Genomic DNA, 18,357 nt, shown 5'->3' on the forward strand with positions numbered 1-18,357 from the left:
CAGACGGTAATTATCCAACTGTAGCCTCATTCTTATTAATGAAATCAGAGCCCGAATGACCATTTTTGGGGGTAATTCAGGATGAGGTTATTCTTCAGTGAAGGGCAATGAGGATGAGAAGTTGGAAAAAGTCACCCTTGCTCTATTTTTCTTTCCCTGGTCATGAAAAGAAAGGAATGGAAATTCAGTAGAAAATGTTACATGCATTATACATCCACTTAATAATATATGGCAAGTGGCTATGAGTGATGAGGCCTTTAGAAGACTCTGGTGACATCATCAGTCTAACTGCAGACCGGGGCTGAGGCATGTGGTGTTGATGAGGCTACAGAGAACAGCGGGCTGTGGTGCCTGCATTTATCATCCTTAGTCATCATCTGCTTTCTGCTACATCTTAGAAGCTTGGACTCGCTCTTTCTCAGCTTGGTGGGCTCTTTCAGTTCAATGAACAGCGGTTTCCTGAAAATAAAGCTATAGGAAAGCTGGAGAAGGCAAAACCTCAACAGCCATACTGATCTGCACCCACCAATGGCATGGTATTTTCTAGAACCTAAACTTGGGTGCATGTCGTTGAATATGTAGGGTCTTGTACAGAAATGCTTTGGAGTCAGAAATACTTGGCTCCAAACCTACCTCTGCTCTCGCACTAGCTAGACAACTCTAGGTGCAGTGCATAGCCTCTCTGAGCTTCATATACCTCATGAAAAATGAGAGTTGACGATAGCTACCTTGCAGAGTAGCTGATGATGGAAGCAAAAAGCACCTATGACTATGCTCATCATGTAGGAGGTACTCAATATATGCCAGTTCCCTTTGCAGTTTCCTACCAATCCCACCAACAAGAAATGACATTATGTGGCTTTAGAGTCCAGAAGAGCTCATTTCAAATCCTAGCTCTGCCTTTAATGTGCATAACTATGGGCAAGTTACTTAGCAACTCTAAGCCCCAGTTTCTTCATCTGTAAAATGGGAATAAGAATAGTACTTACCTTAGTTCATTAATTCAAAAAAATATTTATTGAGTTCTTTCCTATATCCCAGGAACTATTCTACCTTCTAGAAATATAGCAGTGGACTAGACGAGGTCCCTGACCCCATGGAGCTTACAATCCAATAAATAGTGGGGAGCCAAGACCAAATAAAGATAATGCAATGTAAAATATTTTGCACAGTGCCTGAAACATAGTAAGTATTTAATAAAGGTCATTATTATATTGTTTTCATGAATTCAAGGAAATACAGATTTTCTTTTCAAAAGTTCAATGAAATATGTAGCATCAGTGGATCTCAATAAACAGAATAACGGAACTGGGAGGAGCTTAGAGTTGATCTTGTCATAAAATTCTGGAATAGAGCTAGAAAAAAATCAGGAATTTGGTCCAGTGTTTTTCAAAATGGGGTTCTTTTCTGGGGAAGCACTGGGGAGGCCAGATCAAAGCAACTTTTACCTATCTCATATACTGGATCCCCAGAGAAGAAAGCTTTATGTATATACATATATGTGTGTGTGTGTGTGTGTGTATGTATATATAAAATATAATGTATAATATATATAATATATATATAAAGCTTTCTTCTCTGGGGATCCATATATACATATATATATATATATATATATATATATATATATACACACACACACATATATATATACACACATATATATATGTATATATATATACATATATATATTTTTTTTAAACTACGAATTTAGTCTAACAGCCACTTTATGCAGATCATAAAAGCAGCTTAGAAAGGAGAAAACCTCCCTCCAGTTTGGTGGCACAGCAAGAATTGTCAAAAGGAGAGAGAGGACTTTTCAGTCACGTGATACTCTGCCCTGATGCAAGCAATTATGTGTTGCACACCTCCTACTCGAGGGGTACCCTGGGGATTCAAAGTTATCTGTCTTTCAGCCCTTTTAGAAGCTTCCAAAACAACCTGGGAAGAAAAGGATCCTGCACCATTACTTGTAAACTCATGCCAAGGTCCAAGCTACGTTCCAATGAGGGGGGATTCTCTCTTGAACCCTAGAACTACACATCCATCTGTATCCAGAGTAGTCCCAACTGGGAGGTCCCACAGTCCTCAAATTCAACATATCCAAACTCAGTATCACTATCCAAACTCACTAGCCTCTCAATGACCCCCACCTCGTGGCAATCATGCCCTTGTGTAATCCCTTTCCTTTGAGTGTGAGCTGCACCTAGTGACTTATTTCTAAAAAACAGCATAGGGCAGAAATGATGGGATGTCACTTTCAATATCAGATCATAAGAAGACCAGGGCTTCCATCTTGGAAGGCCTTCTCTTACTCTCTTGCTCACACACTCTGAGGGAAGCTGGCTGCTACGTTGTGGACTGCCCTCCTGGAGGCACAGGTGACAAGGAACTAATGTCTCCAGCCAACAGCCAGGGGGTGCTGAGGCCTACTCCCAGGCTTCTTCCCCAGTCAGGCCTTGAGGTGACTGTAGTCATGGCAGCCTTGTAGGAGACTGAACCAGAGGGAGTCCCCGAAGCCTAGATTCCTGATCCACACACACTGAATGATAATAAATGTTTGTGAGTTTAAGCCGCTAAACTATTACTTTGGGAGTAATTTACTACACAGCCAATTGATCATTAATATAGCACCTTTCTCTAAAATCAACTTTGCCTCCTGTATTCCTTATCCACCCAATTACACAAGTTAAAACTTTCTCCTTCATCTTTTACATCTAGCTGCTCACCAACTCGTGTACATTCTGCCTCCTGAAGAGCTTTCCAGAGCTGGCCCATCCTCACCGCTCCTGGCCTAGATCAGCTCTGCACCAGCTCTCACCTGGACTAATTTAATAGCTTTCCCATTCATTTCCCTGCTTTCGATCTCACACATCTAGTTCACCTGGCACAAGGGGCTGCCAGAGTAATTTCTCTAAAATGCAAACAGAGTATTAGCATTCCTCTGCCTAAAATCCCTGCCTGCAGAATGAAGGCCTAGGTCCACGGCATGTCCTACAAATTTCTCTATGACCTGACATCTGTCTCACATTCCAGCCTTATTTCCTCCCCCTCCCCCCCCCCCCCCCCCGCACATCTTGGGCTGTAATTGTGCTGAACTATTAGCAGTTCTGGGATGCTTTACCGCTTTCTCCTTTATACTCTTCTGCCTGGAAGACAACTTTACTGATGAAATATTTACTGAGCACCTACTAAATACTCAGTACTATTCTAGGCCCTGAGGATAAACCAGTGAACAAGACAAATGAGTGTGATATGGTAGGTGGAGGGGAGGGTTGGTGGTTTAGAAGGATAACTAGGGAAGGTCTTGTCATCCCATCGTCTTCTGGCTTCCACAGTTTCTGATCAGAGTAACTTTTTGGTTATTCTTTGTTCCCCTGAACATAAGATTTTTTTTTTATCACTGGTTTTCCACAATTTGATTCTGTTAAGCTTTGATGTGTGTGTGTGTGTGTGTGTGTGTGTGTGTGTGTGTGTGTGTGTCCTCCTTGGAGTTTCTTGAGCTTCTTGGATTGCAGATTTCTAGTTTTTTCTCAAATTTGGAAATCTGGGGCTATTTCTCCAAAAAAAAAAAAAAAAGTCTTTCTGCATCTTCTTTGTCTCTTCTGCTCGGGGAACTCCAATTATACACATGTTGATATTGTACCAGAGATAAGTGAGGGTCTGTTCACTTATTTTTCCTGTCATTTTCTCTATTCTATTGCTGTGTCTTCAAGTTCACTGATCCATTTCTTCTGCAGTGTCTAATCTGCTAATCTCATTCAGTGAATTTTTCATTTCATATTTTTGTATCTTTCTCTTCTGGAAGTTCATGTGGTTCTTTTTAATAGCTTCCATCTCTCTTCTTCATTAAGCTCATATTTCCCTTTAAAATGTCGTGCATAGTTATAACAGCTGTTGTAACATCCTTCCCCTACTAGTTTCATCGTTGCTGGTAACTCTGGGTCTGTTTGTATTGGTTTCCTCCCTTGGTATGGATTGCCTTACCTGCTCTGTGGAATGCCTGGATGCTGAATGCTGGATGGGAATGGATGCTGGACACTGTGAACATTACAATGCTGAGTGTCTAGGTTTTGTTTTTTAAAAAGTGCTAGGATGGGGCGCCTGGGTGGCGCAGTCGGTTAAGCGTCCGACTTCAGCCAGGTCACGATCTCGCGGTCCGTGAGTTCGAGCCCCGCGTCGGGCTCTGGGCTGATGGCTCAGAGCCTGGAGCCTGTTTCCGATTCTGTGTCTCCCTCTCTCTCTGACCCTCCCCTGTTCATGCTGTCTCTCTCTGTCCCAAAAATAAATAAACGTTGAAAAAAAAAATTAAAAAAAAATAAAATAAAAAAATAAAAAGTGCTAGGCTTTTTTGGCAGTTAGTTATTTGCAGATTAGTTTGATACCTCCAAGGCCTATTTTTTATGTTTATTTATTTATTTTGAGGGGGAGGGGGAGGGCAGAGAGAGAGGGAGAGAGAAAATCCCAAGCAGGGTCCATGCTGTCAGCACGGAGCCCGTTGCAGGATTTGAATCCATGAACCGTGAGATCATGACCTAGGCCGAAATTAAGAGTAGATGTTTAACCAACTGAGCCACTCAGGTGCCCCCAAGGCCTATTGTTTAAACTTCACTAGGGTGGGTCTAGAGTAACTTTCATTCCAGGGAAGAGTCAGTCCATTAAGGCATAACTTCTCCGGAACCTCCACTGAATGCTCCTGATGACCACCAAGGATGAGCCACACTGGCTACTTGGAGTATAAACATCTCTCCCTGCTCTGTGTGGGCACCGGAAGTTGTTTCGCTTATCAGTTCACCGCTCACTCTTTGCCCAGCTTGATTGACCCACACTCCACACATGGTGGCCTAGCACTCAGTAACAACACAGGGGTCTCTGCAGGTTCTGGAGCCCATTCCCTGCTCAGCTCCCTCCTTTTCAGAGTTCTGTCCACAGAACTCCAGATACCTCAGCCTTCCCCAACTTTGATCTCCAACTCTTCAGCTCATTGAGGTCACAGGGCTTGGTTCAGGCTCCTCCCCGCATCCATATCCAGGAGATTGCTCCCAGACAGGAAGTTGTGGCAACCATAGGACTCACCTCAGTTCCATCCCCCACTTCGTCAGGGATCACAGTGCTGAGATGTCTGTTGTCCAAAATCTGAAACCACTTATTTCATGCACATTGTCCAGCTTTCTAGTCATTTTCAAAAGGCTGTTAAGTCCAGATTCGTTGTTGCATCATGACCAGAAGCAAAAGCCTCGAGAGGGGATGCATGAATAGGGACTGAATGAAGTAAGTGGGTAAGTCATTTGAAGAGCTAAGGAAGAGCATTCTAGGCAGAGGGAGCAGCAAGAGCCAAGGTCACTTTTGAACAACAGCAAGGGGTGAGCAAGAGGGACAGTGGTAGGAGATGAGGTCAGATAGAAAGCCAAGGGACAGGTCATGTCGCATCTTGTAGGCCATGGTAAGGAGCCAGGACTTTCAAGTGCAACGAGAAAGCCGTTGGAGAGTTTGCACAAGGGAAGTAATTTGATCTGGCATGTTCTGAAAGAATCACTCTGGCTACGGTGAGAAAAAGAGGCCATAAGCAGCAAGGGTGGGAAACAGGACGTCAATTAGGAGGCTACGGCGGTGGTACAAGTGCAAGGTGACCCCTGCCTGGACTAGGATGGCAGCAGTGGAGCTGGTCAGACGTGGTTACATTTAGGATCTATCTGCAAGCGTTGCTTGTGTATTAGATCTAGGGAGGAGAGGAAAAGAAGAAAGCAGGATGGCTCAGGTTTCCCGTTTGTGGAACTGATCGGACGTCGTGCATTTACCGAAATAGGAAAACAGTGGGAGACGAGGTTTGGGAGGGAATTCAAGAGTTTGATTTTGGACATGTTGGATGTGAAAGTCCCACTAGATGTCTGGGTGAAAAAAAATGAAAGGGGGCAGCTGGATATACCAGCCTGGAGCTCAGGAGAGGTCAAGACTGGAGATAAAAATTCAGGAGTCAACAGCACATAGCTGGTACCTAAAGCCACGGGGCTAAGTGAGGTATTTAGAGAGCGGTTGTACATAAAAGAACTTTCCAGGCACTGAGTCCTGGGAATCCCCAACACTGAAGGTCCAGAGGAGGGGCACAGAAACGGCGGCCAGTGAGGTGGAAGGGAAAAGCAGGTCACTATGGGGACCCTTGCCCCTTTCTGCCTGGCAAATTCTTCTCCATGCTTAAGCTCCAGCTAAAACAGCTCCTCCTCTGGGAAGCCCTCCCTGATTGGGCCAGGCAAAGTTAATTACTCCTTTCTCTGTGACAGGCCCTCTTACAGGATTTACGGCAAAGAAAGGTTAACTTGCAAGCTCACCAGCTAGAGTGGCTGGAAAAAGGAGCCGCTATTAGCTCAAACCCAGGGCGTCTGAGAGCAAACCCCAAGCCCTCGTGTGGCCTTAAGGCTGCTTCTTATCTCCTTCCTATGGGGTGCCTGGGGCTGAAGGCGAGCAGGAGGTCAAGAGGACAGAGAAGAAAGAGAAACGCGTTAGCATTTAGGAAAGGTGTCTCCTCCAGACATCTAAGGGAAAGGATCCTGAGCCGAGGAGAGAATTAGACACAGAGCTAAAGGAAGATACAGACCAAGCAACAGGATTGGGAAAGAATGTTTTTGAAAGCTGAGCGGAAAACCTTTCCTCTGCATGTGTTTTTCTGCCACATGAATCATCTACCCCCAGATGGACCTTACTGCTGAAGCCAGAGTCACACTGCTGCCCCCAAGAAGACTGACATGGGGATGTGTTGTGGCGGCGGAGGGGGGGTGGGTAGCAGTGTGGCTGGGCGATGACGGGGGCCGGGCTGGAATGACAGGGTTGCCACGTTCCCTAGGCAACAGATTACAGGAAACCTGCCCACAGCCTGAGCTGTGCCAGCAGCTGCTCCGGGCCACCACAGTTTCCCAAGTAGTTATTGTGGCTATGATTGGAAAGGGGGCACAATCACATGTTTAAGATAAATGTAATGTGGTTGGCTAGAGTCTATGTCCTGGAATGCTGCAGTGTGGGCCGGGCCCAGGCTACAGGCAAAGGGGGCTTCACGACAAAGAAATAATTTATTATACCTGCACAGCACATTATAGTTTGCAAAGTCCTTTGTACTCTTTATCTCGTGTGGGGTGGACAACAGCACTGTAAGGAGGGTGAGGAAACCGAGGCACAGAGAAGTTAAGTGACTAATGTAAGATCACACAGCAGCTCGATAGCAGAACCATACCTTCTCCCTAAATCTCTGGGTTTCAAATCACTTCAGGTATTTGAGACCCAAACTAACAAGTGTTTTACCAAGTGATAAGAATAAAGTAACTAAGAGAGGCCCCCAAGGGAAAAAGAATAGTATTTTCTCAATCACTGTGAATCTGAAATGCAGGGTAAACCAAATTTCAAACACCTAACACTTTACGCCTTGTCGAAGTTTTTCACCTATAATACTTCTCGCTACCCCTAAGAAGGCAGGTGGGGAGGTGAGTGTAGGCGATTCAGACAGGGAGACAGCAGCCCAGGGTGGTGAAGAAGCTTGCCCAAGGTCACACAGCTGGAAAGAGGAAGAGCTTCTCCTTTGGAGTGTTACATCCAGCCCAGGGCTCATCCCCTGGCCCCCAGGTCTGGAAGCATTTAGTGTGGTCAAGCAATGGAAAACAGATATGGGGGCTGTGGTTCCGTTTGCTAGACGTGATCTGTCCAAACCAGTGGCTCCCTGTCTGCCCTCCAATTCCCCACAGCGTGGGCCCCTGGTTCCACCCCAATGACTGCCCCGTGCGGCCTGTCCACAGCAGGATAGGCAGCGCACAACCACCCTGGCCCCTCCCCCCTGCACGCTCACTGTGCCAGGGCTGTGTGGCTTGGCTGTGCATGCTGGGCCCACATGATACTCCTGGAATAGCTGTCACCGTCAAACAGATGTGACCACATGGTCCCCCGGGATGACCCCTGGATGCCTCCACGTTGCAACTATCTCCTGCCCCCAATCTTCTCATGGCTTGGGATAAGACGTGTTTTCTCTATTCCTATCTCTAAATCCTGCCCACTTACCCTTTCTAATGTGTTAAGCTGCCTACCGGATGGCTGAGCTGGGCATCCCACCTGGGACCCAAAGCCTGAGGTCCAAGTGCCTAAGGACAGATCTTCAGATGACAGCCATCCCCTCCTGGAACTGATCGCTGCCTGAATTGCCCTCCAAAGGGTCCCACCAGCCTGCCTGGAAACCTGCTGACCAGTGCCCAGCCCCAGGGGCTCTCTGTTTGGCCTCTCTGTTTGGCACCTGCACCTGGGGACCAGCCCCCTCTCTTGCTATTGAATTAACAGCCCATCCGTTAGAGACGCTGCCCCACTGCGTCTCCTCTCCTTGCTCCACACCACCCGCTGCTCTCCCGCCTTAGACGGAGGACGAGGAACAGCCCAGACAAATAGTGTGTATTTATACTGGCATCTACACCAATACACAGGAAACAGCCCCAACACCCCACCTCAACATGCAGTGGAAGAGAATGTTGAAAAAGACTGTATACTTTATAGCAGCGTTTTTATAAATCTCAAAACCAAGCAAAATGAAACAATATACTGTTCAGGGATACATTCGTGCATCACAAAAGGATTTTTAAAAACAAGGGGATGATACGCATAAAATTCCGGATAACGTGAGCCCGGGGGTGGGTAGGAAAATGGGATCGGGACAAGCACAGTAGTTGGCAATCTTGAACGGGGCGGGGCGGGGCGGGGGGTGCGTTTGGGATGACCATTCTGTTGTTCTGCTCCGTAGCTTACACACATGTTCTGTGTATTCTATTTATACGTCGATTGCCACAAGTCATTCTAAAGATTAGATGGACAGGGTCCCAGAGGGTCTTGCTATCTGCTCCCCATTCTGATTTATCTGGTGGTGGGAACCTGTGTGTCTCCTGAGCGCCTGGACTCCAGCTTCCCCGACACCCACTTCACAGACAGATGCCCTGAGCAAACCCTCTGCTGTCACTCCCGCTCCCCGCCCCCACCTGGGCTCAGTCCACCACACCGTGGCCCCTGCCCCGTCACTCCCCTGAAGACCGCGAAGCTCAGTGGGCACTTTCAGTTCTGGTCCCGTGTGACATCTCAGCATTCGCCGCTGCCGTTCCCTGCCCGCTCCTTCTCCAGGCGCACCTTCCTTGGCACGTAGGGTGCTTACCCTCCTGATATGCCTTCTATGTCTCAAGCCCCTTCTTGTTGACCTCCTTTGCTGGTCCCCCCACCCGAGCCGCCTCTCCCTTGCCTGAATGGTGGTGCCCACAGAGATCTTCTGAGGCCCCACCTCCCTGCAGCCTCACGTGGCCTGAGTCACTGAATGCTGATGACTTCTCAGCCCAGCCCCGGCCTCTCGCTCCTGAACTCCAGGCCCAGATGTCCGACTGTCCACTCAACCTCTCCACTTGGATGTCACACGGGCACTTCAAGGGCATGGTCAAGTCCAACTCCTGACCTTCCCCACACAAGCCCGGTCCCCTTCCTGAGGTTTGTATCCAACCATCCGAGTGCCTGAGCTCCTGGGAGTCCGTGTTGGCTCTCCGCTGCTCCCTCACCACCACACTCCCCCCACCCCATCTCCAGCCCAGCCCTTCCACTTCCAGAATGGCTCTCAGACCTATTCTCTCCACCCACACCGAGACCTTCCTCACCCTAGTGAACACCACCTCTTGCTTGTATGAAAGCCATCGGTTCATCAGCCTCTGCTCCCAGCCTTGCCCAATCCACTCTCCCCTCTGCCTTTGGTTTCTTCTTTGTAACGTGCGAACCTGAGCATGCCAGTCCCCGCGACCACCCTCTGGGGGGCCCCCTCAGCCTTCCGCGACTCGGCCACTACCGATCTGCCCGGCCTCCTCTTCCCTCGTCTCCCTCCAAGCTCTGCCTCAAACCCTACCTGCCAACCACACTGAGCCTCGTTCAGTTCCTTGAATTGCCTGGTTGCCCCCGGAACACCGTCTCCCCCAGCCCAATCCAGAAATCTCCCGCTCCATCCAATTTCCGCTCCTGCGAAGCCTTCCCAGACCACCCTCACTCTCACCTAGAGGACATTAGATGGCCCCACAATGTCACGGTGCCCAGTACATTTCTTACTCTACTCTAGCACTCGCGACACTTTATACGAGGTGCTTCGTAAACCATGTGTCTCTCATATTAGTAAATTCTATGCCTCGGCCAGTGGAGACCTGACTTACTGTCTCCCTAGTACCTGCGACAGGGCCTGGCCCCTACTAAGCAGGTGGTAAAACATGCTAGAAGGGAGAATGAATAAATAAACGGCAAGCACTGTGCTTTATGTATATTATTTCATTTAATTCTTACAAGAGTCCTTTAAGGGAGGCAGTCTCGTCTTACAGGTGAGAGAAGGGAAATAACTTGCCTCAAGTCACACAGCTGGCAAATAGAAAGTTGGACCCAGGTTTAACCCCAAAGACCACACCAGCACCCACCCCTGCCGGCCTCTGGCCATGCCGCCCCACCCCTCATCTCGCAGGAAGCTGGGAGCCCTCCATAGGCCCCATCAAGGTTGGGAACTCAGGTGGAGACAGGCGAGGGTTACCTGGAAGCACGTGGGCCCCGGCCTCCCTGCAGGGATGTCCGACTGGTAGAAAACCTTGAGCTCTGGAGTCAGGGCAATGACAGTCTTAATCACCAAGGAGATGATGTCAGACCAGACCTTCTTGATGTCAACACCTTTGGAAGACAACCTACAAAGAATGCTAGAAAAAGTCCGTTTGCTGCCCGTGCTAGTACTGTCCGAATGGACAAAGTTACCACTATGGATGTTCAGCGAGTAGTTGGTTAAGTGCATAAAGATGTGGTGCAGATTTTTGGGGTTGGGCTCCTGATATGGCTCCGTGCAGAATCTAGAGAGTCCGTCTTTGGCTATATAAATCTCTAAGGGGTCTAAGGACTTGAGTAAGACATACAGACGAATATCAAACTTGAGTTTGTCGATAAGAAGAGGTTTGCAGATGTACTCCTGGACCACCGCTGGCCTGCTCTGAAGGGTCCCTGCCAGGCGGATGTCACTGGGGTCTTTAATGAGGTAGATTCCATCACCCTGACAACCACCATCAGGTTTCACAATAAAAGTGGGCTTCCAGGATGGGTCACCGTCTTTCACCATTCGAACCTGGTGGGGGAAAAAAGAATGGCTGCATTATATTCTGGACCCCCAAGTCAGAGCAAGACCTCAGCAAATGTTTCGTGAATGAGTGACAAAGGGAGCCCTGCCTCTGTGAGCATTCACTGAGCACCAGGGAGATAATACTGTACTAGGTACCAAGTCCTAGTGACCTAAGGACTGCCCTCGGCCTTGTCCTCCAGAAGGGGGACTGAGAGTCAGGCAGATCTGAAGTCACAGGAGCTAGGTTCAAATCCAGGGTCTTTGTCCGTTATGAAGTCTAACCCCAGACAAGTCATTTAACTCATGGTGCTATGATGATGGTAAGGAGGAAAAGGAAGATGACGAGGAGGAGGAGGAGAAGGAGGAGGATGGCTAACACCATTTATGAGTGCCTATTACGTGCCAGATAACTCCACTAGGCACTGCACATTAGTTACCGAGTTTACCCCTTACAGAGAATAGGATTCTCTTTTTACAACATAGGAAGCAGAGAGGGCACAGCAGTTGTTAAGAGTGTGGGCACTGGAATCTGACTGCCTGGGCTCGATCCTGGCCCTGCTGCTTACTGCGTGACCTTGGGCGAGTTACTTAAGTTCTCCGTGACTCCCTCAGTCTGTAACATAGCAGTAAGATTGCACTGAAGAATAAATGAGATAATGAACGCAAAGGTCTAAGCACACCGAACCTGACTCGTGAAAGGCAGCCACGAAGCCTAGCTGTTCCTAACTGTTAAGGATGAAGTGATTTGTCAGCTGAGGGGTAGAAGTGGGATTGGAATCTCGATCAAGGACTCTACAGCACCTGCACCTTCCTCTACCCTGCCATGTCTCTGTTTCTTCCTCTTCAAAATGAAGATCTACAAACCTACCCTCACTGGCTCGCGGTAAAGAAATAAACTAAAATGTGCAAAGGGCCGAGCCTAAGACCGAACGGGGAGCTCGTGCGGGGAAATGTTCATGCCATCATTTATATCTATTACTCAGTTCATCTGGTAGACTGGGCCCATCCTCCTCCAGTCTGTGGAGATCTTTTTGAAACTAGATTCTGCCATCCATAATGTCTGCTGTCTTCCCATCTCCAGGTCAGCAGGACATTCACATAATTATCCAGGGCACTTGACCAGTCCAGACAGTCAGTCTGGATCTGCAGGTCTGCATAATTCATATGCACCCAATTCCCCCGGACACTTGTCAGGTCCTCTGTGCAGCTGTGGACTGAATGGCGCGCTGGGGGAGGGGAGCTGGAGGAAACGCGGAGGTGGCTGTGAAAGGGGCAGCCGGTCTCTCTGCAGCTTGTGATGTGCCGGACCCCAGAGCAGGCCTTCCATTCTGAACTCTGTAACTCAGAGCCGAGCCTGGGGGGCCGAGGAGGTGGCGGGCCCCAGCACTGGGCTCGCCCCAGCCCTCCACCTTTGCTGTGTAAGCTCAGCCCAGGACATCTGCACTCTGGGTTGTACTTATCTCTCCGGCCAGCCTATATTTCTAAGTGAAGCTTTTGCCAATTCCTTGGGCACTATCGGTTACTCCGGGCTTGTAAAAGATCTTTAACAATGGAGAAACACTTAAAACCTTAATAATGGTCCACATCAATTGTTTCCCCTTGTCAGCAGGATTCGAGAATGGAAGTTCACGAGAGATCAATGCAAGCCTCCCAGGGCCCTCCACTGAGCCTTACTTGCAACTGTGACCTTGACGTTTATGTAGTTATTTAATATTCATCCAAAGCATTCATACATTTGGCCCTTCACAGTAAATACAAGCATGCTGGAGAAATGGCAGTTATGGATCAGGAAGTGAAAAATGTCAAGTTTGCAGCGATGGATAATTTTTCCCTCTGGAAAGCTTTTACTATGCCAAAGATACTAACAGTTCAATATATTATCGGGAGCAATATTTTCTCCTTTGAATTCGGTGTATATGCCTTAAATAAATTAAACTACGTGGTCAATAGTCTCTGTCATTCATTGCATTACTGAATATTTCTTCTGCTCTTTGCCAGAATAGGACCATACAAATCATGATTATTAATACTAATGGGATCATTGAAATTTTAGAACTGGAAGGATCCTCAGAGATCAATGCCATCCAGTCCTCCCATAATTCAAACTGGGAAGCTGACCTAACTGGCTGGTGGGATGGTTCCGAGGAGACGGAGGCTGTCTGACCTCACCTCAGGTTCTCTATGCCAATTTACCTCTACAACATAAAACTAAAGGCCTCCTTCTCCCGAATACTATAGGGAAGGTTCTCTTCATGTGGCAGACAGTTGGGATCTGAACTCTGGCTGTACAATAAGGGGGCTGGCCCCGAGCACGGCCTTCTTGGAGCTGTAACCACAGATGCTGAGTTTGCCAGGACTTCCCCAGTTCCAGAGCTTCTCTCAGGTTCCTAGCTTCTTACGATAGAGGCACAGTCTATGGGAAAGCCTCATAGCTCTTCCAAGTGGGGTTCCCATAGCCACCAGATCCTTCAGTGACTTCTATTTTTAAAAGGGAAAGAGATTTTCCAGAATTCATATTCACTCTCCTCCGAGGTTTTACTCAAGGGTGGCCCTTTCCCTCCGGTTATTAGAGTCAAGAGCTAATGCACTGGTTCTTAGTGAACTCGAGGACCGGAATAAAAATACAGTCTATAACTAGGCCTCAGCCCAAGAGAGAGTCTGATTTAATAGATCTGGGATGAGACCTGGGCATGTGTATTTTGGAAAAAGCATGACGAGTGATTCTGATGTTCCCTTAGCTTGAGAATCGCTGAACCAATGTGAATTAAAGAAAAATACAATCTGGGACCAACCTAGAGAATGAAGTTTTCTGCATTGATGTTAGCCTGAACGCGAGGAAGACCGGCACGTAGGCTACAGCTGATGGTATCTCCAGTTTTACCCAGAGCTGCTGTTGGACGTGAAATCCATTATCTTGTAACTATGCATGGGTGGTTGAAAGAGATGCAAACAGGATGTGGTGGCCTGACCGCTTGCTACTCATCCGGCCTAAGGGAAAATTTATGTGTCTTTTACTGCCCCCTAGTGGATACCTGAGAAATGTGACTGGGAAAAGACCCCAGTTCAAAATTCTGACTTTTAGCAGTAACCCGCTCTACTAATAATGGTCTTAAGGAAGCACCACCACAAAGAGCTCCCTCAGTAGACTGTGACGGTAAGATCACACTTTGAATGAACTCCTCTCTGAAAGACTAGGGCTGGCCAAGGTCATATTCCGTGTTCACGCTCTCGGTTCCTTAAATACATTCCACGTTGTTCTCCCTACCACATAGATGGGACTATCTGTCAAAATTCTCTCTCAGGATGTATAAAACTTTTAAAATTATGGGCAGCATGAATATAAAATCCTGTAAATATATATCACCAAAAAAAAAAAAAAATCCATGACTTCTATACTCTTCATTGTGCCTTTTTGTATTTTCCAAACTTCCCATTAGGAAAAAAGAAAAAAACAGAGGAGTGTGGCAAGACGGAGAGCAGCAAGGGTCTCTAAATCTAAATGTACAAGGAATACTTCTCGGTGAACCGATATTTGTATATCCGTGTTCGTATCAGCATGACTCATAATAGCCAAACCTGAGTGTCCATCAACAGACGAGGGGATGGACAAATTGTGCTATTCCCGTCCAATAGAAGATCATTCAGCCATAAAAAGGAAGGAAATTCTGACACCTACTACAACATGGATGAACCCTGACGTTATGCTCCGGGAGATAAGCCATCACGCAAAAGGACAAACACTGAACGGTCACCCTTACATAAAGTACCTAGAGGAGTCAGAATTCATAGATACAGAGTAGAGTGGTTACCAGAGACTGAGGGGAGGGAGAAGTAGAGAGTTAGTGTTCGGTGGGCACAGAGTTTCAGTGTGGGGAGAGGAAAAGAGTTCTGGAGATGATGCTACTCAACTATATGCTTAAAAATGGCGAAGATGGTAAATTTTATGTTATGCATATTTTACTGCAATTTTTTTGTTTTTAATTTTTTTAACGTTTATTTATTTTTGACACAGAGAGAGACAGAGCATGAGCAGGGGAGGAGCAGAGAGAGTGGGAGACACAGAATCTGAAGCAGGCTCCAGGTTCCGAGCTGTCAGCACAGAGCCTGACGCGGGGCTTGAACTCACGAACCATGAGATCAAGACCTGAGCCGAAGTCGGACGCTCAACCGACTGAGCCACCCAGGCACCTCAATTTTTTTTAAGTTTTTAAAAATTTTTAATAAAAACACGCAGATAAATAGCTTTTTGGTGAGTTAGGAAGAAAACTGAAGTAAAAAAAAAAAAAGCAGAAAATCTGATTTCTAGCCCCAATTTAGTCAGGTCATTTCCGATGGTGTGACCTTGAGACAGTCACCTAACCTCCTGGGCTTTGTTGTATTCACCTAGAAAATAAAGAGGTCACACTAAGGTCCCTGGCTTCTGCCATCTAACAGGTTCTGAACATTGATTTATCTTGATATCACCGGAGTTGAAGGCTGTGTTACAAACACACAAGGGACAGTCATCAGCGGACAGTTTATGCTGTGCCACCGTGAGGAGTGCAGCGGGAAGATCTCCAAGAGCAGGAGATCCGGACTGGAGATTTATGATGCACTTGAGGAAGTCGGCTGGGCATCTGGGGGAAGCAAGCTAAAATATTTTGAGAGAGAAATTCAGCAACTGGAATACTAAGCCACAAAACATCATTAGCAGCGAGGGCAGCTGAGAGGACAGTTGCTGAAGAAACACTGTGTCTGCAACACCAGGGAAGTCGAAGCCGGTTGGAGCGGTCCTCTGTCACTCAGGCGGGTCTGCATTCAGTCTTAGCAACGGAGACCCTTGGTGTCACAGGCACAGGTAAAACAGCTTCTGGAAGACAAGCAGATGTCACAGAGCGCATGCGTGCGGGGACCGGCCCCTTCCAACCTCCGCGGACCGAGCCTCGCTCTCAGGGCAAATCCCTACTCCCAGTGTTCAAGGTGATCGCAGAGTCAGCTGAGGACGAGGCAGTCCCCAGCGCCAGACAGGAAGGGGCAGCGTGGGAGGCAGACAGGTGACACCAAGAGGAAGAACCGTGCAGGTATCGTCCTGCTGCGGTGGGTCTTAATGAAAGCGGGGGAAAGACAGACCAGTCTGGGCAACCGCAAACCGTTCCCACGGCTGCAGAACAGAGAGCAGTGAAATGGGCAGAGAGCTGGAAATCGCACCAGTGAGGTGCTCGTGGGTCAGGCGCTGTTCTAAGCACAAGCACGTTACATTATCATCTCACTTAATTCTCCACAGCCCTATTTTATGGTTCAGGAAATGGGGCCCCAGAGATGTTAATTAGCTTGCCAAAGGTCACACAGTCAACAGGATACGGAGTCAGGATTTAAACACAGACAGGCGGGTTCCAGAGCCCATATCTATAGTGAACGAGGGAAGGATGTGAGGAAGGGAGGGAAAAAGACCACGGCTAGGCATGGGGTGGGGCCTGACAGGGAAGGACCCAGAACTTCATTTTAGGGAGTCTGGACAATGTCTTGAAGTAATGGAGAGTCACTGCAGGGTTTTGAGAAGGAAACAGCCAAACTGGATGCGTCCTTAGAAACATCCCTCTGGCTGCTGCACAGAAAATGGCATGGAGGAGGCAGAGGTCAGGAGCAGAGAGGAGGAGACTGAACAGAGGCTGGCAGAGGGGTGAAGGGGGAGAAGGCAGGTTTGAGAATATTTTGGAGATAAAATCGACAGAACTGGGTGAGTAGGTGAGGGAGAGAGGAGCATGAAGACAGCTCCCGAATGTCTAGGCTATGGTGGTGGTATTCCCAGGGAAGGGAAGAGGAGAGAGGTCTCAGGAGGCCCGGCGGAGATGGCGATCCAGACAGAGGAGGTTGGAGGGCGCATAGCTGGAGAGGCTCTGTGGCCCCCGGAAATGTCTGTCTGGAGCTCGGGAGATACATCTGGGGCCATCAAGCCCCTGGATGATGGCTGTAGCCTCCATGATGGGCCCAGTGACACAGGAATAGTTCAAGGGGGGAGATGAGCCCACCTGGGAACGAGAGGCTAGAGGAGCAGAGGAGATCACAAAATGTCTCCTATTTATACTTGATCCCATAAGCCACTGGTGGATTTTCAACCTGGGGGTGGTGGGCACCCATACCAGTCGTCTGCATGAGGAGGATGGTTTGGAAAAAAACAAGACCAGACACAGGAAGATTCGGGGCTGTCAAAGTCTTGAACGCCCGGGCTGGGCCGGGCTGGGAAGTGAGGCAGAGGTGGGTTCGAGGGCACCCAGTGACTGGATGCAGGTGAAGGTGAGAGGGGCGGCTTCAGTGGTGTGGGAGATAGCACAGCCTACGGTTTAGGGAGTGCAGGAAGGGGAGCTGGGGTGGGAAGGGGACCTGGGAGCTCCCCTCGCTGACCGGTATTCACGGAGCCAACATGAGACTTCGTAACGTCATTCCTCAAGCCCCTTACTGTTCATAGGAATTGGACGCGTTGTCCGCTGTCTCATACAGATACATACTCGACTCTCGCAGTGACTTGCACAGCATTAGCAAAAGTAAGAACTGCTGTCTGGCTGGGGTGACGCTCATGACTCAGGTTTTTAAACTCCGACATGGAATATCTTGAACTGGAGGATATTTGCAAGGGTATCGCAGTACGCTGCTCAGCCCACTGGCTAGTGGGGAGACCACAGGCCCCACGGAAGGACCTGCTCACCCACTTCACCACTCCCTGGCTTTTGAAGCATTCCAGTTCCAGCCACTTAAGTGCAAATTAAAAAACAAAAAACAAAAAACAAAAACTCTGTTCGTTTTATCACTGATGAGTAGCCTGGGTTTCCTTGAATAGTCGAAAAGAAATGCCATTAATTACTCCCGCGGAGTGGGATCGGACCACTCGTGTGTAAACCCTTGGCATGGCTTAAAAGGCCCTCCTTCTCTGGCGGGCTAGCCCTCACCTGCTAGAGCCGCTGCCTCATTTCTGTCCCCTCCCTCCCCTCTGTCCCACTTTCTCTCCTCTACACCCTCACAGCGTTTCCATCCGCCTCCATCAGCCCCTCCCCTTCTTTGCCGGCAGAGCCGCTACTGAGCATCTAGGACCCAGCTCACAGGTTCCCTCTGAGCATCCTTTCCTGGCTTATCACCCTCCAGACAGAATGGCCACTCTGGTCCTCTGTGCTCCCATGGCTGCGGCATCTAAACTTTCTACAGCACATCTCTATCAGGTTGTAATATCACCTGTGTCTTTAAGTTTGGAGCCCTCT

General features: G+C 48.2%; 1 protein-coding gene across 14 annotated transcripts in view; it reads right to left on the reverse strand.

Moving 5' to 3' along the window:
• Positions 1 to 18,357, reverse strand: part of TTLL11 (tubulin tyrosine ligase like 11) — a 245,516-nt gene that overhangs the window by 134,983 nt on the left and 92,176 nt on the right. For 12 of the 14 annotated variants that reach the window (XM_045469126.1, XM_045469127.1, XM_045469128.1 and 9 more), the window contains one exon: positions 10,559 to 11,134. The exons of 1 other annotated variant lie outside the window; for it this stretch is intronic. In XM_045469126.1, coding sequence (XP_045325082.1) covers positions 10,559 to 11,134 — 576 coding nt within the window. Of the gene's footprint in view, positions 1 to 8,510; positions 10,393 to 10,558; positions 11,135 to 18,357 lie in introns of those variants that run through there. One more of the 14 variants, XM_045469138.1, reaches the window with a different exon arrangement.

Source organism: Leopardus geoffroyi, chromosome D4, assembly GCF_018350155.1.
Source record: "Leopardus geoffroyi isolate Oge1 chromosome D4, O.geoffroyi_Oge1_pat1.0, whole genome shotgun sequence".
NCBI lineage: Eukaryota > Metazoa > Chordata > Mammalia > Carnivora > Felidae > Leopardus > Leopardus geoffroyi.